The sequence below is a fragment of the Glossina fuscipes genome, unplaced genomic scaffold, assembly GCF_014805625.2.
Source record: "Glossina fuscipes isolate IAEA_lab_2018 unplaced genomic scaffold, Yale_Gfus_2 147, whole genome shotgun sequence".
In the NCBI taxonomy this organism is placed as follows: domain Eukaryota; kingdom Metazoa; phylum Arthropoda; class Insecta; order Diptera; family Glossinidae; genus Glossina; species Glossina fuscipes.
The window spans coordinates 1,583,435-1,610,706 of record NW_023998490.1 but is presented as its reverse complement, the minus strand read 5'-3'; the positions used below and the strand labels follow the sequence as shown (position 1 = coordinate 1,610,706).

Below are 27,272 nucleotides of genomic sequence, written 5' to 3'. Positions count from 1 at the left end.
TCGTACTTAATGAGACTTTAAAAAATAGTTGATTTAACCGTTTGAGTTCCAAGGAGCGCGACCGCGCTGTTCAGATTTTATGTCGAGAAAACCCAGACGGTATTAAAAAAACGCTGTGGAAGAATCCTAAGCAATTTCAATACCGTCTGGGTTTTCTCGACATAAAATCTAAACAGCGCGATCGCGCTGATTGTGATTCTTCGACGGTGTTTTTTCAGCGTTCGCATGGGACTCAAACGGTTAAGAACGTCAATCGTGCTAAAGCTATTGCCGTATCGTTCTAAAAATATTGTCTCCGTCATCTGCATATATTCTTAGGTCTTGGTATAATTTCAGTTCAAGTCAAGTATGATTGACGTTCTTAAATCAACTATTTTTTAGAGTCCCATTAAGTACGAAAAGTAATCATACATGCGTATGATTAACAACATGCATCATAACAAAACTTAATTCTGAAACCACTTTTTTAATCGTTGTAAGGAAAAAGCCACGGCGCATGTTGTATTCACTTCAGAACAAAAAATGCGTACCCCGCCCATATGAACGGAAAATGAATCGAAAAAGTTCTTAAGCCCTAAGCTATTCCTATTAAAGTATACTGTCATTAATCAGAATAGCGCTGTGCATGTGTTATGTGCGGTTCCCTTCAATTAATGCAAAATCGTTGATGAATAATGTTGCAAACGAACCTTTTGACGCTCAGAGCAAACACTTCCTAATAGAGACTATGAAATATCATCTTGTGTCTGAAGAAAGACACATGTTGACTAGAAATCGTATACAAAAACGATGTGATTCTTTCTGGTAGTGTGCACAGCGCAGAGTGTCGAATGTACAAAGAGGTTTTTTAATAATGCGATCTCAATGGCACCAATGCGCTATAGGAAATTGCAGGCTGAGGTCACAGCGTCCCATAGTTTATTATTTGTGATCGGTGGTAAGAGTCGTTATAATTATATTGTAAAAACTGCTCAGAGCTATAATTCGTTAAATAACACACGGACTGATATTCCATCTATGGCGGTTAAGCATTACAATTTCGGTATTTCTAGTGTTGGGGCTGCTGTTCATAACTATGCCGAAAGTTATGACATTTTAACATCTAAATGAAGTTCGTGCCCCGTTATCATCTCGAACTCGGAAAACGTTCGTGCTGCAATATTAGATAATTGTATTTATTGTGCTGGTAACGTTTGAAGCGAAACAGACTTGGAACGTTATGATCCAAGAGAAGGGCTGTGGTATGCGATGTCTTCGTTGGCAAATTATCGAAAATGCAGCGATGTGGTTTCTCGGGGTAATTATTTGTATTGTCCTGGTGGTCTTAATCATAATAATCAAAACGCATCTATTGGAGAATGTTTTGAAGTACGACATAATAAATGGGAGCCAATGCCTCCCAAGTTCGCAAGCCAGGCATTCGCATTCGCTAGTAGAAAGTGACGGTGCAATAATAATTTCGCAATAACCAAAGTTGAACGTTATGACATAAACCACAACAAGTGGCGCACAAGAGAGTTTGCAAATGTGAAACTTGTTTCGGAAGGAGCAGCGGTTGTAAATTGTTTCTCATTGTGAATATGATAAACCGATTAGAAATTAAGTATCTTTTATTTATATTTTGTTTCTTATAGATGTGCATTTTGTTAGATACGAAAAATAAAAGAAAGCACGTATATTTCTCAAATGAAAACGCATTTTCCTTATTTTTTTTAGCCATCACAGGTACACGCATTTTATCGTTTATATGAAGTATATATTAGGGCGTATTGAAAAGTCTCCGCGGTTTCGGGCTTCTTTTTGTAGCTTGCTCTTTTGAAATGATTCCAAACTGTCATGTGGTTGATGTGGCTTGCGTGCCTGTCTTACTTCACGATTGCTCAGAGCACACGCAGTAAACCGTTAACTGAAGGCAATTTTCTAAATGCGGTTTTCTAAACTGAATTTTTTATGTTTTCTTCATTGCTCAAAAATTATAGAAGATAGAAGGGCGAAATTTTCCTTATTTACTTTACGCAAAACTCTACTACTATTATGTATGCCACACACACAAGGCAAGTTAAACAAGACAGAATATTTAAACCTATTTCGTAAAAATCCGTTAAAGATTATGGTGGGCGTTACGACGCAGTGGATTAATTTTTTCGTTACAATACCGTTGTTCCAAGTATCACATAAAAGTGCTTGGAGAATAAAATGCGACAAGCTAAATGTGTTAATTCTGAGTTAGTTGTGGTAAACGTCACGACGTATCGGAATAGTTGTTCTCAATAATACTTTTTAGTGAGCAAAAAGATGACCGGTAAATTTTATCCTATTCATTTTTTAAGGCAATATACAAAAGCATGGGCCGCAAAGATTTTAATTTTAATGTTGTGGATGCGTGAAATTCGGCCTCAGTCGAGTTTAACTTTCTTGCTTGTTAGATTTACAAGTGAGGGATAATACGTTCAAAATAAAATAATAATAAATTCAAAAAACTACTTTTGTATAATATGAATTGACAAATTAATTGGTACTAGAAGAAACGGTTATTTGGTACGTATCACACTTAATTACACCTGCAAAAAATTACTTTTAACAGTACCTTTGTTTTAAATGTCATTTTACCGAAAGATACTAGCCTACACTGCTATTGGGCGGCAAAAAATTAAAATGAATTTGATTCTTCGCCCTCTTGGATATTTTTTATATAATTTTGTGTTTTGCGCGACAATTATGACACACATAAGCACTGGATGATAGAAAAGCTATCGAAACCGCAATATCAATTTTCTATCATCTCTAATTTTCGAATGTGGCATATATTGTTTTTTTTAGTTGAATTTGTTGTGTAAACTGAGAATTGCAGTCGCAGTTAAATATAAATTGTGTTTCATATCCATCCAACAATCCAAAAAGAAAATATATATATATAAATTGTGTATAATTGTATATAATTATATCTAAATTAAAAATGGCTGAGATGCTGAATGAGAATTTTAATTTATTGAGACAATTATTTAGCGATTGTTTAGCAGCCAAAAGCAATCCCACAAATACGGTAAATTTATTATTACTTTACCCTGTAATTTACAGGTAATCTCTGTTAAAAATATAAAAATCTATAGGTAATTTTTGTTAAAAATACAAAAATCTATACGTAGTCTTTGTTAAAAAAAATGTGTTGAAAATAGAGAGAGAGTCTAGAGATACCGGTCAAAATGCTATATTCCAAAATAATCTCATATACATGCATATACATACTCACACATATACTTCTGCATCCAACATTACGATTGTTCAAAAACTTTCAAGCAAAGAACTAAAAACGACTAAAATATTATGTTTTTCAAAAACTTTACAGCATAATATAAACCGAGATAAACAGTAAATTTTGACTTTAGAAGTTCATTGCAGTGCAAATGCGATGAACTTCTGCATTTCACTTACCAACTCAGTGATTCAGATTTTAGTAATTTTCGTATCAATCGAAAACAAGCTTAGCGCATTATTATGAATGTCAAGTATTTATTTATAGTTGCAAAACATAAGCCTTAAATTTTAGATTTTTTTCTGTTTTGTTATGAAAAGCTTTGGTAAATCAGTTCAAATGTGGAAAACAAATAACATAATGTTCACTCACTTTGTAGAAAATCGATTTAGATGAAAAATTGAAATTGGGCTCTTTGCTATTTGTGTTAATCAAGAAAATCAACCGAATGGTTAAGTACAGAGTGCGTGCAGGACGAGAAGAATTGCAGTCTCAAAAGTCGCTCGTCGACAATAATCGTTTGCATTTGCAGAATCTTCTCTATGAAGTGAATTATTTAAAACGCGAAATACGTCATTGTTATCAGTTCAAAAGTCAGGATGAAGACATTGACATATGCGAGCCAGATTCAGGTGAAGTAAACGAATTGGAATCAAGTCACAAACAGCGCATAGCAAGATTAGAAAGAGAACTAACTCTACGTAAGCAGCTTTCTGATGATTGTGCGAAATTATTAAATGCGAAGACTAAAGTTTTTCATGAGATTATAACGAAAATGGAAAATTTGGCCACATTTGCTCCTTCGTTGCGCACACTTTTGAAGGCAACCAAACCGCTGCAGGAAGCTTTGCAATTGCCATTAGAGCAAATCTGGAAACTAGATTACAAAGTGCATTTATTACCGCCTAGTTTATACTTGGCATACGTAAATTTACGATTAATTGAAATGGAAGATATACATTTTAAAATCAATGTAATGGGTTGCGAGGATGAAGTTAAAAATTATGAAGCGGAACGAAAGCAAACCCATATAACCTCTTTAGAAAAGGATCAATTCTTCCAACCACATCCCTTATATCTGCAAATGAAGGTAAGATTGCTAATGTTTTTGCTTTCGTGGCTTTTTGTATAATTTTCGTTTGCAATGCTATAGATTCAAGATCCCGATTTTATGAATGATTCCATCGTTGTAAACTTTTACAATTTTTCTTTGCTGGATTTGGTTACTGGTTACTGCGATATAGGATTTAACGAGTCGAACATAGCCATTGCTGAGACCAATCTTCTACAAGATTTCCTAAAATATATATGCGAAAATGACATAGGAGAAATTATGCCATACGCTGAAATCAATTTAAAAGTAATAAATGGCAATAATAAAAAATTTAGCCGTAAATGATATCGAGTTTTTTCAGATCGAAAAACAGAATTTAACGACGGAGGAATTTTATGATTACTTGGGATTGCATAATTTCGGCAAACCTTATCGTTGGGTACAGGAAGTGTGCGGCACATCGTCGCTGAACACTCCTAAAACTACTAATTCACAAAATCAAAAAATAAAAGAATTCGCCGCCGATGTCGTCAAACGCATAAAGCTTTATTGGAATTCACGGCTGTGCCTATCAACACAAATTAAGGCTTTTATGAATAAAAATTTGGATAACTACATGGATGGTAAGGCAGCAAATTGCAAACCGAATTGTAGCTTAGTGCAGTGGTCTGCACTCAATTGGGAGGAATATGAGGCCAACACAACAACTATGCGTTACATAGAAGAAGAACTAGTCGACGCAAGTTTTAGTTTCTATCGTGCTGTAGTTGTTTTCAGTTCAGCCAAAATGGAATGTTTGATTAGCATATCAAATAAATATCCTCACAATGCTCCTCTTTGGATTATAACAGTACATTGGAATGGGCACCATAACGCACTTAATAATTCTTCTATTAAGGTAAATATTGTTTTTATCATATTCCTGATCTGAAAACCATAACACGTACGAAAGGAAAGTTATCTTTAAAGGAACATAATTAGGTCCATTTTAAACTACATTATCTACCTGGACTAGATTATGCAGGCACCCTGCATCAGAGGAATGGTCATGATATAATAATTGCGACATCATTCTTGGCTTTTTTCTAATATGGGTAGAAATTGACGTGCCGGTAGAACAAATGTCATCCTCTTTCAAGTCTCGCTAGTGAATCTACAAATATGTACTTTTGTCCGATTTTATAGCAACGATGAGTCAGAAACGAAAGGAGTGGTCGAGCTACTTGTGCTTCTTCAGTAGGCTTTGACAATTATTGATCACAAATCTCTCCTTGGAAACAAACTCGAGGCGTCATTCCTTCCGCGAGATTGTGTTGTTGGCGAAGGATATATGAACATATATTATTACCGTGACAAACGCTTTTTTTTATTAGAAAAATTTTTGGAAATGTGTTGCATACTGTGCAATGTGTTCCTAAGGAGACATAGCATAATCTGAAAAGCTTTTAACTTTAATTGTTACAAGAGCTGTTAACTTTCATTTCTTGTCTTATTTGATATAAATATCTGTGTATTCTTATTTATGGCATTAAATAGTTTATGGAACATTGGACAAATTCGTTGTGCGATTCAAAAAATACCCCTGACCTGCTGGCTGCTCAGCTTTTGCGTACTATGTACAGTTTTGATATTTTTTTGGAGACTGAGGGTCCACTCTATCAGCCTTTAGAGTACAACAAGGAGAAGAGTTTTATTAAATCATTTTCCAAACGCACTCGTGTTCGACCTTACAAAAGAATCACCAGCGGTGCCAACAATTACTTTAAACAATAATATTTTTAGTAAAATAATAAAAGCATTTTTATGAACGTGAAAACTTATTAAAAAGAACAGGGAGTTTGCATAATTCTCGTTTATATTTAAAATTTGGTGAGTTTATATTTATTTAACAATCACTCCGTTAAAGTATGTAAATTTAAACATCGTTTCAAAAGCTAACATGTGTAATGAACCAGAAAGTTTAAAATAGTTGGAGACTTAAGAAAAAAACATTAAACCTTAATAAATTTGTTACTTTCAAAGCAGAGTTTATTGAAAACAATTGGTTTTGGTTTCGAAAGTATTCTTTTTTTCGGATTAGGGCTACCACAAATCTTTAATGGAACATCATCCAATTAATGTGCCATACTTGAAAAATGATATTTTGTGACAGAAAGTTGACTCTGATTCAATGCGCATATCTTTTCTTTTGAAACTTGTCAAATAAACGAACCGGATTTGAGTATTATTATTATTATTATTATTTTAATTTTAGACTAATGAATTGAATTCTTAGACTAAAAAAAAGACAGCACTAGCAACACAGGCTATCGGATTTGAGTATTAAATTCACTCCAATTGTGTAAAAACCGGCACTTTGTTCCTTCAAAATGTTTTCTACTTTTATTATGTTAATTTCGAAAGTTGCAGGCAATTGTAAAACTATTATAATTATGTATAAAATGAATTAAATTTTTTGGCACCATTTCCTTCACTTTAAGAATGTGAATACATTAGAAAATTATTTATTTAAAATGTTACCACTAATCGTAACTTTTTAGTTATTGAAATAAATCTAGCATATGATAAGAAAATTCAAAAAATGGGAATTTTTAAAAATGGTTTTTAGATTACGGAGGCCAAATTTTTCTTTTTCAGTTATTTAGTAATCTTTATAAATAATTATACTAGCCATATTCCTTGTATAAGAACAATAATGGAAACAAAACACCCAACGAAACTTGGCAATCCTATGTATGACAACGCCCTGAGAGAGATTAGAGATGAGAAACAATCGATAGTTGTTTGAAACTTTGATAAATATGATATTTAAGGTTTTTATGTGTAGTTCTAATGAATTTCCCGACATTCCAAATTATACAAGAAGATATTATGTATTCTTGCATAATCCTTTTTACCTTTAGGAATAGAAAACCAACAAGGACCTAGTTTTCGTATCTTTATCTAGATGTGAATGTATTTAATTTTAAAGACATTTATCACGTATAGATTTCCATGCTTAAGTAAAAGTCTACATCAAATATTTTATCCTATTAATTTTATTTTTTTAACCAACACCTACCAACTATTCCAATCTTAATAGTGAAGCAGATGATTTTTAATGATAAGAAATCGTGCAAAAATTATCGCTAATAGTAACTGAAGAAAGCTATCGATTGTAAAATCGCTAGTTTCTCTTCTTTAGTATAGACTAGACGCCTCGATAGTGCATAAATTACTTTTCGTATAAAAGTCGGTTGAGGTCGGAAGATTCCGTAATTTTTTTAAAAAGGAGAATTGTGTGTTTAGCGTCTACTACAATTGGTGTAAAAAAAGATGGTAAGTTTTTTTTTACAAAGTCAAAGAAAGAATACGCTAATTTTGTTTGGGAAGGTGCAAAAGAGCCAATAACACAAAAATTCCCATTTAAATACGAAGAAATTTCGCTGAAAATTCGAACTGATACGAAATGTGCATATATGTATGTATGTATATATGCACGCATGTATATACGTGTGTATCTTTATATAGACGGCGGATATCAGACGTTCATGATTAAATATATATGTGCGAATGGGAATATACATATACATAAAATCTCGTCGGCTATACTATACAGTGCGTGTGTGCCTTTTGAAAAAATGTGAATCTGCAAATTGGAGTAGAATATAAAATATAAATTGACGTTAATTTTTTTCCGTACCACTTTTCACATATATTTTATTTCAATACAAATAATCGTCATTTACACTAATACATATAGAATAATTATAAAATACATTAACAAGAAAAAGCGGTTATAATATAGTAGTGCAGTTCCTATCGAAGCTTCTCTCATTCTCTTAATCTCTACGATGATATCTTCTTTTTTTTTCTCTTTAATTTTCTGATATATTTGTGGCCATATTAGGCTATTTTTAAATTGAACAGCATGTGGTCGTTTTAGAAAAATTGTCGAAAAAATCAAATTTATGAATTTTTAATATACCCACACACGCGTCGAGTCTTCGTAGATATTTATAACCTCTTGAAAAACAAATTGTTCTTTGCGTGATTTAAAAAAATCATACTTATGGGAAAGTGTTGGCGTTCTATGTGTAAATCTATATAATATTTCATATACAAATATATATTTAAGTAAATAATTCTTATTGGCTGTTTTTATGAATTTTCTCTGATTTATATATAAGGAGTAATATTACCAGCCAAAGGGGGTTAGATAGACGGAGAAATAAAGAGCGAAAAAAAAAGAAAAAAGTTTTACTATATATTGTAATGAGTCAGTTACCACCATGTATTTCGTGCAATCATCCAGGCCGGTTAGTCAGTCAGCCAGTCATTAATATTAGAATGTATGTGTGCTTCCTTATATGGTTATAAAAGAAAAAAAAAAGCTCAGAAAAGCAATAGTAGGTATAAAGAAAAAAAATCGCGGAGTTTGAAAGAAAATAATAGAAACTTACTTAAATATGCGCAAGTTGATGAGTAATAGCAAGAAGGAGCGTTTTGTGACCCTATCTGATGAATGCTCAAGTAGCGAAATATCCGTTATGATTAATATGTCTAATGTTTATTCTGAAATTTTTTCATTTCATTGTGTTTTGTTTTCTGCCTCTCTTAATTATTCGGATTCCACATTACATATATGTATATATGCCCATATTGCGTGTGTCGTATGTACAAACACACCCATGGAAGTGCTACGAGTCAAATCTCTCTTTATTTATAAAAGTTTGTCAACATATTTACTAACTGCCATTCGTTGAATGGGTAGATGCTAAAAAGAGGTAAAAAATGTTAATACCGGCAAGCCAACTACAATATATATTATTGTCAAAGAAGATTAAGAGATACAGTATATCTAAAAGTGAGTTTGCGCTCATACAAAAACTCTCTTAACATATGAATAGAAATTAATTTCATCAACACGGGATTGCCATCTTATAAAATTTTTTCCACTACTGTAACAATCGTATTTCGGGACAAAAATTTTGCATGCTTTTATTTAAAATTAATAAATGTATGCAAAAAATATGAAACTTTGTCCTCTTCGAATCGACTTTGTTTTCTAAAGACTTGATGATATAGCCCTTCAAAGCAAAGTGGTCCGACCCATTATATGTATAAAATAATTCTAATTAAATATTAGTTAGCTTTAGTTTTTCTTGTGACATTCGGACGTATGCATTCATTCTTGATTCTGATTTCACCTAATCAAGCTCGTTGTACCGCAAATGTCGCTTGCATAGCGAGCTTAGTTTGGATTCACAAACCAAGTTTGGAAACTGAAGGAATTTGTCATCAAACCCACAGGATAAGTGGAAATTAAAATTAATAATTTACGATCTATGAAACTTGGAATAAAAATCTATGTCCAATCAATCGACAAAGTCCAGAAGCAACAGAAAGTCACCGAATATGACTTACTAACGAAGGTTGACGACAATAAAGCAAAAGCATTTTCAACACAATTAACCTAATATTAGCTTTCAAAAGCAGTGTTTATGTACATATTTAGGGGCATCTTGTGGACGATTTATGAAGTAGGTGACATTCATCTCAACCCACAGATGGACGTTTTTCATTCAGAAATTTCTGAATAAGTAGAAAAATAAAACTTTTTAGAAAGCGTGCTTTTTTTGTAGAATTTGAATCAAGTAGCATTATAAATTTTAACTGATCGTATTTTCGAGTGAGTGTCCTTGAACCTGTTTTTTTTCGTTATTTAATGTTAAGTAAGAATGTATATAGATCATTTTACTCTTCAAAATTATGTTAGCAATTTAATAGAAGCTAATGAATATAGCTAAATTACCTCTAGGACCAGTTTACGGTAATTGATATTGAGTGAGCACTCGATAGTATCGTTTTGTGATAGGTCGTTTATGCAACTCAATTGCTATTTAACCCAAAAAAAAAATGTTTCAGTTGAGACATAAACAAGGAAACATTTTTGTGATATTATCAACGTGTGAGCAAATAAAACCAAGGAAGGACAAGAAAGTACATAAGTCAACAAAACAACAAACCAAACAAATTGTTTTGATAGCACCAGAGAAAAAGAGAAGAGCGTCGAAAATAATTATTTTCTTTTGCCAGTATTTTGGATTTTCTATCGTTAATGAGATGGTTAACTACGACGTAGTCTTTATATCTATTAATTGTTTTAAATATACGCATTCGTATTAGTTTACCTTCCTTTCCTTTTTAAACATGCTGCTCGGCAGCGATTTTGTAACCAGTCGACATATTTTTCACTTGAAAATAAGAAAAATTCATACTTTATCGATTGATGTAAACTCGGCACTTGATGCGTCGACTCTCTGACCAAATTTTATAAATTTAAACGCAAGAATTACGATAAAGTTTGCTTGATCTTGGGAAACTGGCGCTTTGCGAAATTCGTATAATATTTTTTAAATTAAACTTATGGTAACACTGTTACCGTTGTTTATAATATATATATGTATACACATCTATGATGTTCTTGCAATCGGATATTGTGATGTCAAAGAGAGTTGTGCAGATTTTCGGTAACTTATGACGCAAAAAAGGATTAGTCATTTATATATTTGTCAATGCAGCCATTTACAAATTTATACACACGCACACACATACTTACATACACGCTTGCATACATACGTGCATACATACATTCGCACGTATTCACGCACAAATGCAATGGGAGTATTATTTTTACTCTACGGTGGTGGGATTGTTTAAGCTGTGTATCAATGAATACAAGTGAAAGGTTGATTATGTTCCGTTTGATATTTCAATTCTGCGTAATATATAAAATATCTCGTATATAAGGGTGAACTTCATATAGATTTAATATAAGCTTATGACTCGTTCTAGCTTTAGAAAATAATTAGGTGAACATGAATGTGGTTTTCATTTTGGGGAAATTTATGCACAGGATCAATATTTGTTTTGTTGTATATTAAGTATATTTTATTTCCTTTGTCGAAAATATAACGGGCTACGTATACGTATATATTTCGTTTAAAATATAAAGCGAATAAATATGTGCTAATGGTAATAACTGCTATTGATTATTGCGCTCGGGGATCGCTACGCTTCCATTTTAAACTTTTTCAGAAGTGTTTATTAAGTTAAATTAGATTAAGTAAAAAGTTTAGCACAAACTGCTGCAGAATTCTTTCATTCCTTTTTCTCGCTAAATGTGTAAATGTGGACAGTAAAGTCTTTTTTTATGCGACTTCTCTGCACTTGATTCCTTAGGAATTCTGCATTAACAAGTTCAGTCAACCGGATTTTAAGAAACGATGGTTAAAGAGACAGCTACGAAAGCTGCGAAAGTAATCACTTTTTCGTTGTTTAGGAAACTTTTGTTTTTGAAGACTAGGCCAATAAAGTAAAATACATTACGACTGCATATTGTTATACAGGAGAAGATTTGCAAAAAAAGGTATAGAAAAAGGTTCTAGAAAATGAATGAGTAAACGTTGTAGATCGGTTCGTTAGACGAAAAACCTATGAGAAAAGAATCTGATGGCTCAGCGAATTAGAACGAAAGCCTTCACTTTAAAGTTTCATTAATTATTGACGATAATGTTCAAGCCCATCGATGTTTCGGACATCCAAACGTTTAAGTAACGTTATTTTTTCATGTAATTAAAGGAATACTACAAGACCTTAGAAAAGAAAACGAGGTCGAAGTTCACCATTTTCCCATTTTAAGTAAATTAATAAATACTTTTCCGCTAAGGTTTTGGAAACTTGTTGATAAGATTATGTTAACTTTTGTTTTTTTACAAAATTACGCAGTATATTCTTAATTTGCTTTTCCGATAATCGCGTCGACTACAAAAAACAACACTTCAATGCACAAATATAAATTTTAAATGTCAAAAAGCGAAGAAAATTTCTTGGTGGTGAACTTTTTTCCTTAACAAATTTTTTACAATCTGAAGGATTACTTGCCATAGCCTGCATAAGTAACAATAATAGGTTTTCTAGAACAAGAATATTATACCCGTTTTCATCTGAATGGTGAAATGTTTATTTTCAAAAAAAAAAGTTTTTTTTTTTCGTATACTCTAATGCACATAAGAAAGCTTACAATATTTAAACTAAATGTCATCACTGAAAATGGCTTTGTTGTCATTTATCATTTTCTTTTTAATCTTTTACCCGTTTTAGGCTTCTGGAGTCACTGTATCGGATGTATGCAAAACAACCTATGAAGAGATTAAAAAGGACAAAAAACATAGATATGTAATTTTTTATATACGCGATGAGAAACAAATCGATGTTGAGACTGTTGGAGAACGCAATGCCGAGTACGATCAATTCCTGGAAGATATTCAAAAGTGCGGACCTGGAGAGTGCCGGTTAGTTTGCATGGAAAAAATATTGCTTCTCAAATATAAAAAGCCGAGAAATTCTTACACTCACCCCCAAGCACGATAATTTGGCTTTGTTTATCAATGAATCATATATAATCCTCCAGTCGCTCTTGTTGCATAGACAGATTTTCTGCTGAAAACCATTTGAAATTTTGCAAAATTTGAGCAGAGCCCGAACATTTCAAGCAAATGCTCTTTGTAAACGGACTGAAATTGGCCACGTTAAATAAAGAGATTAATCAGTAGCCAATAGTTTTCAAAGAGTCGCAAATTTTTGACGCATGTCTTCTACAACTCTGTCGTTTTAAGTTAATCGAAAAACTTATTAACTTGAGCTTATCTTCTCTCTACAGTTCATAAAAACTGGGGAAAAAGGTTTTCTAGTACTTACTCAAGAGTTTTAAACCGGCCGTTATTTACATGTAAAGTGAGCATTGCGATGTTGCCTCAAAATCTAAACCCAAAAGAAACTATTACAACTTTTCAACTTTTTCAAATATACAGCACACCGATCGCATAGTACGATACGGCGTTGGCTATTCTTCGGAAAGCTGTTTTGCACTTTCACGTTTTATTGGCTAAGGAATCGTTGAGTTAATTCTGTTTTTCGAAGTCGATAATTGTGCAATCATTGGGCCCTCAATTGCCGTTCGCTCATGTAAACTTTCTATGGTGAACGTAAATGATGACAAAAACGTTCAATCATTGATAATGAGACTTCGAGTGAAACTGAAAAATCAAAGAAAGCCAAAATAAACCGCAATTGTAGGAATTAAATTATTAAAATATTTCTTTCTTTCATAATTATTCCTTACGCATGCCGTATAAATTTACCCTTCGCTCCGCATCCGTCTATTAGTTATTAAGCTACGATACAAGTTTAAATGGAAGACGGGGCGATATCATATATGGTTTTATATGTGGAGAAGTTTTAGAACTTTTAGCGAAAATGTCATCTATTTGGCTATTTCCGGGCAAAAATTCATAGGAAATGTTAAAATCGTTTCATTGCATAAGCGTTTTATGAAATGGTTCTAGTGAACTCATTTGACCCAAAAAAAAAAAAAAGAAAAAAATTGCGGCTTGGTGGGTAGATAAAGGATTTGATCGATGTAAATATAATATATATTGTCATTTGTTGTATTTTATACAAATTGGTTTTGTAGCTATGGCTTATTCGATTTCGAATATATGCATCAATGTCAGGGTACCTCGGAAAGTTCGAAAAAACAGAAACTCTTCCTAATGTCATGGTGCCCCGATACTGCCAAAGTAAGTAATCTTTTAAAAATTCACATAAGATAATCTTGTAATGAACGCATTCACTCTTGTCAATTTTAGGTTAAGAAGAAGATGTTGTATTCTAGCTCATTTGATGCTTTGAAAAAATCGCTGGTTGGTATACAAAAATATATACAGGCCACTGATCTATCTGAAGCTTCCCGCGAGGCCGTGGAAGAAAAATTACGCGCCACTGACCGCCAGTAAAAAAAGAGTTTTTTTCAACAATTTCAATGACGACACAAAAATTAACTCCAATCATAAAACAACCAGAACAGCAGCATCAATACCCAATTTTTATATAATAAATAAAAACACCCAACACAAAATACAGAGATAGGCAGAGAATTAAAAAAAAAAAAAAAGATATCAATAATAATAATAATAAAAATACAAAATAACAAATGTATTCACATATATTCCCTTCCTTCCTTGTCTTCTCTTCTCTCTCGTACGCAAAGGTACAAGACTTTTCCTCGCCTTTCGAAATGCCACAAACTTGTTCAATGGACAGACCACTCTCAATTTTCTTGACGAATGGATATTAATCTTCCGAAAGAAATCAATTTTATTTTTGAAGAACAAAAGATTTTTTTTTTTTTTTTATGGAAAGAAAGAAAAACAAGAAACATTTTATTTATTCGTATTCAAATGGAATACTATAGCCCGATAATATTCTTTTAAAATGATGGCATAAAATAGTTTTAGGCTTTTCAGCGACATCCGTTGATTGGGTTTAATGGCATAAACAACCCCTCTATTTTCCAGTTTATCAAAATTAATAGAAGGATGCAAATTTAATCTGGAATAAAATTCTTCAATGTCGGTCATTGTAGTGAGGGTATTAAAGCGCTCTTCGCCCTTGCAACGACCGAGAAGCTTAAATAAGCCATCTTCATAACAAACGATATCGCCGGTATTAAAATACGATTCTTTCTCATTCGAGGGCTTCTCCGAATTTAGGTAGTTTCGAAATACCCCAGGTCCGGCCACTAACAGACTGCCAACAATAGTTGGCGAGTCAACCAAGTACCGTGTATGGACCTTTAGATCTTGTGAATCATAAATAATCCTGTTGCTATTATCCACTATGCGCACTTTGACGTCGGACAAAGTATTGTTGAAGGCTAAAGTTACATGATTTTGTTTCTGCGTGTTGGCTTGATCGTGCTGAGGATTGTAACGAAGAGTAATGCCGCTTTCCGTAATATAGAGGCTTTCCATAATGTTATGTCCGGTAATTTCAAACCAACGATTGGCTACATGCTGAGGCAATGGTGAAAAACTGCTGATCATTAAGCGAAAATTACGCATGCAATAGTTTTTAATAAATTCCACCATTCGGCTGTTCTTTAAGAAGATCTTCTCGTATTCTGTGATAAGGACATTGTAAACTTTCGGTTCAGCGATAAGAATGTTGACGCGATCTTTTTGCGGCGTATTTATGCCTAAAATCGTGCTCCAACAATTGTTGGCATCGAATGGCTCATGCATTTGGACGGTGCCTCCAGCTTCCAGCGGAAACAGAGTAGCGTTTATGTAACCGTTAATATGGTCTGAATTGAAAATCTGAAATACCCGATCCTCAGCGGAAACTTGCCAAGCACTCGCAGCTGATTTGATTTGAACGCTCAAATTTTTATGTGACAGCACTGCTGTCTTCAGCTTGTTAATTTTTCCCAAGGTATTCAATAGCAGGGCGTCAAAAGTCGTATAAAAATCGTTGGTAAGGGTTCCCTCCAGAATCACCAAATTTGCGTTCATAAATATCTCACGACTATAATTAAAGGGAAGATTATGCTTTTTTATAAACATATGATCCAAGCATAGTGTAGGTACATCCAATTGATAGGCCAGCTTGCGCGATAGATTGCCATATTTTTCGGGAGCTACCAATAAACGAGTCTTCGATAATTTTAAAAGATTCACTAAACCGGAACATGAGAAATCGAGTCTAAGCGGCATGGCCACCTGGCCACACATCCAACAGGCCCATAACGTTAAAGTGCTTAGGACATCATTGCTATAGAAGAATGCTACGGTCGATGAGGAGCCACTACCTATAAAAGATGGCCAAAGAAGAAATTCAAGTCAAATCAATTCATAATTCCTTCAATTCGTATCACTACCACATAAATTAGCAATTTGCCGGGACAGCCGTTTTGAATTTGAATACAATTGGAAATAGGAATATTCGCCAGCATGATCACGTATGGCTATATTGTTACCGTACAGTAATGCCTTTTTAAATACAGGCACCACGATGTTATTATCCTCTTCCAAGCGATAGCATTCGCGCAGTTTTGTTAAATATTCCGGAGACGGAGCATTCTGCGGACAAAATTTTGTCAATCAATTATTAGGTATAGATCACAGCATTATCTACCCGATAATCTTACCTTCGACGAATATAAGCGTCTGTGTAAACGGTGACCAAAATATATGTAAAAATTTTTAATATTAAATAATCTCATCGCGATTTATTTCCTTCACAAAATTTTCCTTTTTTTGTAAATTATCATAAATGAATATTTTTTCTTTTAAAATACATTTATTTATTTCATATTGAAAGGGAAATGAAAATGATTAAAATTTCATACATATGTTTACCGAATGATTTGGAAATTCAAGACTAAAGAATCAATTTTGCGATTATATTATATGTATATATATATAACTGCTTGTTGGAAACGTTAACCAGGTTTCTGAAGGAACACTTCACACTTTAAAAAAGAATGTATGGAAATTTCGTGTAACCTAAAGGTTCAAAAATGATTTTCGCTTACCATATAAATGCATTTCTTTGAATGAATTTAGTAAAGTGAACTTTGATTTGCTTGATCAGTGCTTACGTTAACGTTGAAGATAGTACTCATTAATAACTTGCGATCTGTAGTCGGCATCGATCTGACAATATTTTTTAGGGCAATATTTTCTGAATAAAAAATGACGCCTATCGGTTTGCTACCTATGTAAAAGGTAATATGTAGCTCTTTATACGAAAATAACCCACCAAAGAAAAAATTGATTTTTCCTGCTATCCGACAGTACATTCCGATAATTACATTGTTCGTTCCATACTTTAATTGCATTTCCTCGATTCTCTTCTCTCGAAAATGTGAGCTTGAAGTGTAAGCTAAAACTTACTATTGACGCTTTAGGTAGGTTAAAGGTCTTAAAGATGTGCTCATATTGTTGTTTATTTATTTATTTACTTTTTTTGTGTAATATGCACATTTGTGCTATCAACTCTTTTTGTAATGAATAAATGTGTCTTTATATCCTACACCACTTGTGGCACACGGTATATTAAATTAGAGCGGACGTATGTAACGCCCAGAAGAGCTTAAGTCGGACCCACCTTTCAATATACCGATCGATTCAGAATCATTTTCTAAATAGACCTAAGCCTGTCTGTCCGCCTGATATCTGTCCATGTATTTTTGTGTTCAAGGTGCAGGTCACAACATTTGAGATAGTTTTGATGAAATTTGGTATCCAGGCGTACTTTGGTCCAAGGACGAACGCTGTTGAAAATAGCAAAAAAAATAACGGTGGGCAACATAAACAGGCGAGAAAGTCTAATCTACTTTTTGGTGCTTTATTACCAAAGTGAGTGAGATGAGTGAGTATTAGGCGAAGTAGTGTAGGGCAGGTAATAGTCGGCATGAAATTTGTAAAAAGCGAAGACAAAGTTTATTCAAAATTTGCAAATGTTAAAAAATTATTTTATTTATCATAATATGCGAGACATTTGCGCCTTTCAAGCGGCAGTTTGTTCAGGCCGGTGCTATGAAATCCTGGCAGACAAGAGTCTATGAATTCCTGAAAGGCCAGTTTTACTGCATTATCGGAACTGAAATTTTTTCCTATTAAGTATTTATCCAAATTGCGAAAGCAGTGTTAGTCACTGGAAGCTAAATCTGGCGAGTACGGATGACGGCGAAGGCATTCCATTCCAATTCGTGTTGCTGTGCTACGATCGTTTGCGTAGTGTGTGTTCTTGCAATAAGATAGGATTCAATCTGTTGACCAATCTGGGCTGTTTCTCTTAGTTAATTAATTACAATATATTTCCGCTGTGATCGATGAGCCTGGTTTCATGAAATCCTAATGAACCAACCGGCGCCAGATCACCAAGCACTCATCATCAACTTTTTCTAACGTACACTACGCTTTTGGAATATGTTGTTTTTAGGAAATTAGTTCTACTCTAACCAATGAGCTGAACGTTTGGGACTGCCATATTGACTCCATGTCTCATAGCAAGTGATTATTTAATTCAAAAGTGAATCAGATTAGTGATGAGAAAGCAACATCAAACAAGCTTCCAAATGCTTTTGTTTCCATTCAATTCACGGGGCACCCATTTATCTAACTTTTTCACGTACCCGATTCGAGCTAAATAAATTAACATTGTTTGTTTGCTAACACCAAATTTTGATGATAATTCATAAGCGCATTGATGTGGATTAGACTCAACGGTGACCTTTAGTTCGTCACTGAATCGTTTATGAGGTCAAAATTTGGCAAACCACTGTCTGCTGCTGTACTTATACTAGAACCAATTACGCTATTTATTTTTTTGAACGGTCTACGATGCCGTAGTTGCACGTAAGAGCTTATACCTCGTGACAGCACGAATTTCCAACCGATCCATTATCAAAAAAAAAAAAAAAAGAAGAAAGTTTTTGAAAAAAGTTAATAACATTTTTTAGAGCTTGGAATTATTTATTTCAACGGGCAGCATGTGTAACTTCTTAAGAAAGAAAAAAAACCAGTCATTCGCAAAAATTGTAAACTACAAGTTTCATGCCCGTTAACCTGACATGATTTAAATTTTTCATGAAAAAGAATCGATTTTGCAGAAATGAAATTTCAAAAGAAAAGAAAAACCAAAGACACAATTACAACGCTTCAGTTCTCCCAGGCAGCTGGCATCTCGCGGAATGATTGCCAAGAATTAGGAGGAATTTAATGGAAAAAGGAATTAAGATAAACATGTCGCGATGAGTTTAGTTAATGGTAACCTGCGGCATATTTGCCGAAGGCAAGTTCGATGGAGCCGAGGGAGTTGAGTTGTACTATCAAAGCGAATTAAAGCTTTGCAATTTTAAATTTCTGAAAATAATTTCCTAAGAATTCTACACATAAAGCCTAGACCCTGCCGTAAAAATCACTGTTCAGCGTTGCGAACTTCATTTGAAAAAAGTTGAACAATAACGTAAAATTCACTGAAGGTGGGGTTTGCCTTACCATAAATATTATGTATCATGTGTGGAAATCCTTTCTCTGTTTTTTACTTGTTGACATCCCTTTTCTAACTCTTTCATTGCTTTTGGCTTTTTCATCGCAAGCTGACTTGATCGTTTGCGTAGTTTGAACTGCATTTTTTTCTTCTTCAAAACAGACTAACCAGATGCCATCCATAGATGACATTCATACACAGAACAACAACTTTTGAACAACCGAAGTTTATAGCTTCTAACGGGCAATATATAAGCAAAGTGTATAAAAAATTTTGGAAGAAATGAACGTGCCATGTACGTTCCACAAAGCAACACGGAGAACTTGTATTCACAAATTTTATATATATATATATATGTCGTGGCAATTCATATTTGAATTTTTCATCAACATATTGAGTAGATTGCCCTGCTAGCGGGATCATGACAATAACGAAAAGCTATCCTCGCTGACTTGTGACGTTATGCTCACACATACGTGTCTACAACTGTTTACAACTGTTTAAGACGATCCGGAATTTCGCTACATTTATCAACTGTTTAAGACTGTTTAAAACTGTTTAATAAGATTTTATATGCTTTCGATCTGGAATTCGGCAGAAAATTTCTTTACATCATTCGACGACGAAAGTAATAAAATTTCAAAATGCAATTATGAGTTGACTATCAAAAAAAATTTGAAAACATTAAATATTGAATTTATTCATCCGTAGTACGATGTTTATAGTTAGACGTTTTGCAATTAAGTAGATTAATTTACCGGATATCCGTTATGATTGCAATGAATGCAATGAAAAACTGCTTTTTTGGTTGTTACCAAAATCGGATACTTGACGGCATAACTCTCTCCAACGCAAAGACTGCCTAGTTGCCTTGAAAACGATACTTCCCAAAATATTGAAAAATATACAAAAACAAGTTTTTGGATGTCTCCCAAGGCGACCTCATAAGATAAAGGCTGCTTATGCAGCTGTCTACTCACTGAAAGGCAAACAAAAATTCGCTTTAGAAGTCAGTCCAGAGGAGGATTAACAACAACACGAAGATAAATGTGGATTTGCTGAAGTTGAATTAGTTGACTCGCAATATTTAAAAAGTGAACGCACATTCGATGACGTTAAACCTACACCTTTTTTTTTGTTGAGATGGATAAGGTTGTCATAAGATAAAATGAATGCAATTCAAAAGGCAAAAAAAAATGTGATAAATTCGTTTTATTAGGTAACTCATCACGAGTTCGTGATGATTAAATTTCAATCCAATAATCATTTAGAAATTTCATGGTACTTTGATATCCACGACATTCGTCTTAATGTTAATAGATAGTTATCGTCCGCTCTAGCAAACCGAATTTTTTCACGTAAATATTCTGGTGTTCGAGCACGGAAGAGCTTATGCAAAAAGAGTAGGTTCCTGAGATTGAAGTAGATTTGGAGATAAGTATTAAGAATCTTAGGCGAGAACTGCAATACTCTTTTTATTGAAGAGGTGTCTGGCACACATGTTAGTAACACCCTGCAACATATTGCTAGAGACAGAATTTAAATGATCACAAATATTCGTACTATAAGGTGTAAGCGGCACGACGAGACCTTTAACAAGTCTCAATTTAGTAATAACGGGAGCATAATATGAAGAAAGCGACAGCTTCCTTAAAATGTTCTGTATACGCAATGTAATTGACATGATCCACAACGAGAATTGAACTTATAACCAAGGTTAGAGCCCGCACATCTCAACAAACTCGATCTCGTCGTCACGCATCTTAACAGGAGGCAGATAATAGACATCGCTGCAAACTGGTGAAATAACTATGGCTTTAGTTTTACTGGTATTTGACATTAGGTTGTTAGAATCAAGCCAGAGATGCCGAGAGACGATCTAGATCTTCTTCATCATTCAGAATTACAAACAACTTTATTTTGCTTACGGAAGAAATATGAAACTTGTATCCCGTTCATCAAAATTGTGTATACTACCATCCTTCAGTGGCGAGTATGAAAAGATATTAAATATAGCTTATATCGAATCTGAGAATAAATGCCATTTTTCTGCTTTTTGTTCTTCTTAATAATAACATTCAACTGTCATTCGTTATGACTTCTAAATTTAAAAATTTTGAAAAATAAAGGCAAAAAACAGACATTAGCCTTATAACTTTAACAGCACTTCATCTCTCCATGCTTAAAAAAAAAAATTAAATTCTTCAATGTCCTGTTTTGGTTTGCTTTCAAGCGAAGGAAGCGAAATGCGTTGCTCTACAAATGCAACGTTACTCATATTGATTTCCCGTCAATTTTCTATTTTATTTGCTAACAATATATTTATGTATATATCTATAGTTTATCGCGAGTCACATTGACTGTTTCGTATACCTGCATAAATTTGATCTTTTCTTACAATAACTGGTGTAGAGCATAAATTTGCTTTCGTATTATCCGTCAAAACTTTGACCAGTTGCCTTGTTAACACCAGAGCAGTTGACTGCGAATGTGAGGCGATGTTGCACGTTTATGACACTCTACCAGATGTTTATATACCCAAAGCTCTTATCTACCTGTAGAAATTACACCAGAACATCTGGACATGGGACATTACTTTGATTTGCTTATAATATGAAACACTTTTTAAAAAGCCAATAATAATGCAACAATTTAGATTTACTTGATCTTCAGCTAGGGAAGGTTGCTAGCCGGCAACACATTAGTCCTTTTTTATCTAATCACAAACAGACCAATGATCATAAGTCAGGCTTTCCAACTAGTAGAGAATTGCAATTATCTCGACAAAGTCAAAAAAGTGACAGAGTTCAAGGCAAAAGACTGCTCTATAGAGTTTGTAAAGAGATGCAATGAATACAATCTGCCGTTAGATTAATTGCGCGGATTTAGATTTTGTGTGATAAACGTAAGGCACAAATAACCCCAGTTCGTGATAGCGTATTTCTCACCTTAGCAAATGGGCTTCTCTTCGTAATTGAAACTGAATGATTTGAAAATCAAAGACGTGAAATAGGACAAGATTTTCCTCCTTTCCATGCAGTGCATGAATGAAGAAGTTCTCTATGAAGATTCCCGCAACTCACAAAAATCATACTTAGCTCTTCGCATGAATATTCTATTCAGACTGCAATAACTTCCATGTTTTGACGTACTCTTGGCAATATCTGAATACTTTTGTTATGATTTTCGTAGGAAAGGCTAATGCTTTCAAGACGATATTCTAGATATTCGCTCTTTAAAATGTCCGTTCGATACAGTATAGGAACCGGCAAATGCTTCAACATTGTTTACTACTTAACCATACTTTTTGTAAAAATTCAGCTTCGGTCTCGGCAATGGTATGTGCCCTACGGAAAATTTATTTTCATTATACTTATACCGATTAGGGAACAAATGACAAAATTCAAGTCGATTTGGTCACTTCATCTTATTCGGCTGCCGATAGAGACATAGAGATGTAAGGAAAAAAAGTTGAGCGAATTGCATAGCGTAGGGGCGCGAAACACAATTAGATAAAGAATTTTTTATCATTTTCATTCACATTTTCTAAACAAAAATTCCGATTTCCTATTTACATACCTGCATATATATATTGTTTTTATATGTACGCAATTATATTTTACGTATGTACAGGGCTAACACATGTCCATGTGATGTGAATTTCAGTTGTCCACAAATCTAAAGTGTTAGAAGAGGAGCTAGAGTTGTAATTTTCAGTTAGGGCTGAAAAGTATTACGGCAACCCCGCAAGTTTTTAAAGCTTAGCCCCTTCCGATTACCACTTAATCAGTTCGACAGAGTGTAATTTTTGAAGGTCAGCGGTTCACTGAAGTTGAAGATGTGTGAAAATGGATCGATGGCCCTGCAAACCGGCAAGTTTGTAGCGAGAGGGCATGCATAAGTTAGCAGATAAATGACTAAAGGGCACGGATAGTGATGGTGCATAGTTAACTAAACTGTTGTGCATATATCATGTCCGGTAACGTTAATTCACCGATTTAGGAAAGGGCAACTTTTATTGAAATGAACAAAAGGCATTATTAAGTGATTAATTTCTTAGTGTTAACTTTTATTCTTTCGTTTTGCAAATGTTTCGTTGTTCAATTTATCATTAGCCAATATATCATTTGAGGTTAATTACAATGGATTGCTTATCCTTCACTACGACATAAAATTTTAACGTCTCGGCTTGAATTTTTCAGTTGGCATTTATGGTTCTACCTCCCCGCGTTCGTGCGAAAAGTTTCCCAAACACTAGTGGAAACTTGGTGTTTCCTATATAATGGTTTAGATTTCGGTTCCATTTTTTTATTCCTGACGAACACTTCTCGATTTGTTTCTAACTCTATCGGGTCTGATCTAGTCCTTCTTAGACGTTCATTAGAGTTGTTATAGCGGTCACCAGAAATATTGACTAAGTCAATAGGCCTCAGGTTCTGGATCTCTTTGGACACTCATCGGAAAATGGTGATAAGCGTCGACTGAAATCTTTCCACCTGTCCACCATTCCAAGAGATCTTACGAAATATAATATAGTCGGGGTTAAAAGGCCACTTTCATTAAATATTGAAAATATTAAAAAATTGTGGAATAATAGAGAACCTCGGTAAGCTTACGTTTTAAATAATTTGCAGATCTACTCCTTATTTTAAATAATTTTGTGAACTTTGAGAATTTGTTAATCCTACTTATAAATTTTAAGCCCTGAATTTCGAAAAAGGCTACATGTGTACATGGGGATAGAGATTGGTTGGAGCTTTGGTTTGCGTGAGTGCCTATCATATTTATTGAGCTTGCAAATCTCGCAGTTTTCGGTGTATTCCCTGATTAGACTGCGGGGGAAGTAAAATTTCTCCAAATTCTGTAGACCATTTTCTTTCAGGTTTCAGTGGGCTCGTTTGTGCTCATCGTCAATAATTCTAGAAATCCTCTCGGAGTCAGTTACATGTTCGGCCATCTGTTGACTGAACACCTTATTAAATATAGGGGTAAAGCATCCACGCATGTGTATTCCATTAATACAATTTGGGCTTAAGCGTGTCCCAAGTAATTCTGTAAGGGATTGTGAATTGATTTGCTGGCAGCCACCGTGCAATTCTTTGCCTTCCTTGGTTACTAATGGATTTCTAAAGAAGTTTAGAGGGGCTTCAACGTGGGGAATTAAACCGTTACAATTCTGTTCAGTGCTGTGTATGGTGCCATCGGGTTTTGTAAACCCTCGTCGGCTTTAATGGTTTCAGATCCGGCGGTGGCACCAGATTGAATATTGCGAATCTCTAATCCTTTATTGACTGCTGCGGTTGTTGACCCGGTTTCTGATGCTGTCATCGTGTCTTCATTGACCAAGGCATCGATATGATTTAAATTTGATCCCAATCATGAAAGGGCATCGGCGACAACATTCGATTTTCCTTATATATGAACTCGCAAATATAAATTCAATTGTAGCCCTCGATCTTTTTATCTTGGTATATGATTTTGGTTGCCTAGTGCGAATGTTAAGGGCTATTGTCGGTAAATATTCTTACTTTTTTAGCCCCATACAAATGTGAACGTAAGTTATCTAGGGCCCAGACGATCGCTAACATTTCCCTTTCGTTCGTCGCTTAATTTTTATTCAAGGAATCCAAGTTATACGCGATAGGTCTGCGAACAAACCTGAGACAACACTATGCCTATTGCGTAGCTGGAACCGTCAGTTGTCAAATTAAACGTCTGTTCGAACTTTGAAAATGATAATACCTCCGACAATATTAGGATGGTTAAAAGCCCGTAAAGCGTCCTCGCCTTGGCTTGACCGTTTGCTCCCCTAGCGAGATTAGTCGATGGTTTTGTATAATCTTTTATAAATTTCCTGTATTAAGATGTTATGCCACAAGAAATTTAAAGTTTTTGTGGTATCAATAAAATCTCCACCAGTTTGTTTATTAGAAAAACACAAGAAATTTGAAGTTTTTGTGGTATCAATAAAACCTCCACCAGTTTGTTTCAGCTGTTGTGGGAGTTTTTATTGGTTACTGCAGTAATGTAATATTCTTAGAGTTACTGATTAAGAAAGAATGATTATCATCTTTACCTGAGCGAATAATTGTAGTAAATCATTATATTGAATCATTAAAGATATGATTCCGGGTTAATTTAATAACGTTTTCACAATTTCTTCATATTTACTTCAAAATTTGGTTAAGTAAAATCCGTATCTTGATACTTGCTACAACCGTCTGCAATAACTATGCCTTCAATTTTAATATTCCTATGCCGATTAGATATTCCTTACCCTTACCTAACAGCTGGTTTTTTCACTAAACATTTTACATTACCCGCAGAAAGCATTTGAATCAAGAAGCATGGTTTCTACTCTATTTTAGGCTTCTTCGCAGGCGAAATTCATCCCTTTTCTCTCCAAAGGTCCCTACTACGTGAAACCATTTAAAGCAGAAAAATTCAAGTTCTAAATTCCAATAAATTTAAGTAACGTATCCTGCCTTTGGAAAAAACATTCAAACCAACAAAGAAATTCTTCATTTATACTAAAGCCTCATTTTTGTACATATGTGCATGAAATACTTGTTAATAGAACCTAGAAAAATAGTTGAGTAATTGATAAAGTATACTTGGATCAAAACGCAAAGGCAAATTACAATCGCAGGCAACTGCAAAGAATTTGGAGTATACATATTCTATATGCAAATTATTTAAGTGAAGCAATTTGATTCTTGTTATAAGGGGATCACGGAGGTGGTGACACTTGTCACTTCAATATATTTTTATTTCAACTCACTGTGCGTTGATAGTTACTTTCTGGATTCGATTTTTTATATGAATTTTAAAAAATGATCGATTTTTCTTTTTTCAGCATCTTCTACCGTTACCCGGCTTTCTATTAATGGGCTCGAATATATGGCAGCATTTCATTATAAGTGTTGGCAGCGACCCGTTCAAGTTATTAAATATCAATTTATATTTACCAGAACAAATTGTTTATTTAATTTTTAATATGATGACACAATATGTATGCATAAGTTCCGTTTACGTTTTAACGGCGGAATGCACCTCTTTAACAGTCACACTAGTGCTTACATTAAGAAAATTCGTATCATTGTTAATATCTATAGTGTATTTCAAAAATCCTTTCACTCTTTACCATTGGATGGGCACAATATTAGTTTTTACGGGTACTGTTATATTTACTGAGGCTTATCCAAAAACTCTATGGCCTCTCGTTACGCGACAGGGGTATAGTAATGATCATAAAAAAGTAAAAACAAAATAGTTAGATTTTTTTTTATTCAAAATATCATATAGGCACAAATGCGTAGATCAAAAAGTTCCGTACTTTTATCATGTAACATATTTTGTGTAAATAGCGCAATAAAATTAAAATTAAATAAATTAATATTATTAATATACCCGATATAGGGGCCTGGTTCTACAAAATTGCGAGCTGCGTACTTTTAAATTTATTTTTTATCTCTTTACGTTTTCTTTGGTAGCATTTAGTCATGTAGGAATGTCTTGGATATATATTCGAAATGTTTTCATACACAAAATTATTCTTTATTTCTAGGTTTCATTGATTACATTCGTCACTTACGTATTAATCGTTGAGAATAACGTACTCGATGCCACTGAAACTTTTGTCTCATTATCATTATTCAATTCAACTGCGACAGGAAATTGAAAGACTAGAAAATGCTAATCGGAAGCTGAAATAAGACTTCGATGTTGTGGGCGATGAAAATATTCAAGGTAGTACTAGTAGAGGAAAAAACTGTCCAAAACAAAAGTAATCCCCCTGTTGTTGTATCTCCTCAGGAGAGTAAACTATCTGATGAGGATTTTGAGAGCATGCAAATGCTGGAGAACGAAAATATAGAATTGTTGCGAAGAATGGGGGAATCTCAAGAAAGATTTTTGTTATTCTTTTATCCCTTCATTTTGTCGTTTCATCAAGCACGTCGAAGTTAACCAATCTTAACCAAGCTCAACCAAGTTCAAAAATTAGCAAAATTAACCAAAGTTGAGCGTTGTTAAGGATTGTTAAGCATAAGTAAGAAGTATTTTTGATAAATTGTTACATGAAGA

The 27,272-nt window shown here is 33.9% G+C and overlaps 3 protein-coding genes and 1 pseudogene across 3 annotated transcripts; 2 read left to right on the top strand and 2 right to left on the bottom strand.

Moving 5' to 3' along the window:
- LOC119641316 overlaps positions 1–3,346 on the bottom strand; it is a 4,222-nt pseudogene extending 876 nt beyond the window's left edge.
- Positions 2,817–6,467, top strand: LOC119641315 (THO complex subunit 5). The gene is made up of 5 exons (XM_038039904.1): positions 2,817–3,043; positions 3,633–4,343; positions 4,407–4,613; positions 4,669–5,205; positions 5,844–6,467. The coding sequence occupies exons 1-5, from the start codon at positions 2,957–2,959 to the stop codon at positions 6,078–6,080; spliced, it is 1,779 nt and encodes a 592-aa protein (XP_037895832.1). The 5' UTR covers positions 2,817–2,956; the 3' UTR covers positions 6,081–6,467.
- A 1,040-nt stretch (positions 6,468–7,507) lies between these two features.
- Positions 7,508–14,220, top strand: LOC119641245 (cofilin/actin-depolymerizing factor homolog). The gene is made up of 4 exons (XM_038039820.1): positions 7,508–7,625; positions 12,453–12,643; positions 13,825–13,930; positions 14,000–14,220. Exons 1-4 carry the CDS (start codon positions 7,623–7,625, stop codon positions 14,144–14,146), a joined length of 447 nt encoding a protein of 148 aa, XP_037895748.1. The 5' UTR covers positions 7,508–7,622; the 3' UTR covers positions 14,147–14,220.
- Positions 14,221–14,528: 308 nt separating this feature from the next.
- On the bottom strand, positions 14,529–16,413 carry LOC119641294 (malonate--CoA ligase ACSF3, mitochondrial). The gene is made up of 3 exons (XM_038039890.1): positions 16,339–16,413; positions 16,069–16,270; positions 14,529–15,999 (listed from the first exon to the last, which is right to left on the bottom strand). The coding sequence occupies exons 1-3, from the start codon at positions 16,411–16,413 to the stop codon at positions 14,573–14,575; spliced, it is 1,704 nt and encodes a 567-aa protein (XP_037895818.1). The 3' UTR covers positions 14,529–14,572.
- Between the last annotated feature and the right edge of the window lie 10,859 nt (positions 16,414–27,272).

Coding starts and splice junctions, on each gene's coding strand:
- LOC119641315 (XM_038039904.1), top strand. CDS start 2,957: ATGGCTGAGATGCTGAATGAGAATTTTAATTTATTGAGACAATTATTT. Junction 3,044..3,632: donor AAAGCAATCCCACAAATACG/GTAAATTTATTA, acceptor CTCACTTTGTAG/AAAATCGATTTAGATGAAAA. Junction 4,614..4,668: donor ACGCTGAAATCAATTTAAAA/GTAATAAATGGC, acceptor GAGTTTTTTCAG/ATCGAAAAACAGAATTTAAC.
- LOC119641245 (XM_038039820.1), top strand. Junction 12,644..13,824: donor TGCGGACCTGGAGAGTGCCG/GTTAGTTTGCAT, acceptor TTGGTTTTGTAG/CTATGGCTTATTCGATTTCG. Junction 13,931..13,999: donor GGTGCCCCGATACTGCCAAA/GTAAGTAATCTT, acceptor TGTCAATTTTAG/GTTAAGAAGAAGATGTTGTA.
- LOC119641294 (XM_038039890.1), bottom strand. CDS start 16,413: ATGAGATTATTTAATATTAAAAATTTTTACATATATTTTGGTCACCGT. Junction 16,271..16,338: donor GACGCTTATATTCGTCGAAG/GTAAGATTATCG, acceptor TTTTGTCCGCAG/AATGCTCCGTCTCCGGAATA. Junction 16,000..16,068: donor GCAAATTGCTAATTTATGTG/GTAGTGATACGA, acceptor CATCTTTTATAG/GTAGTGGCTCCTCATCGACC.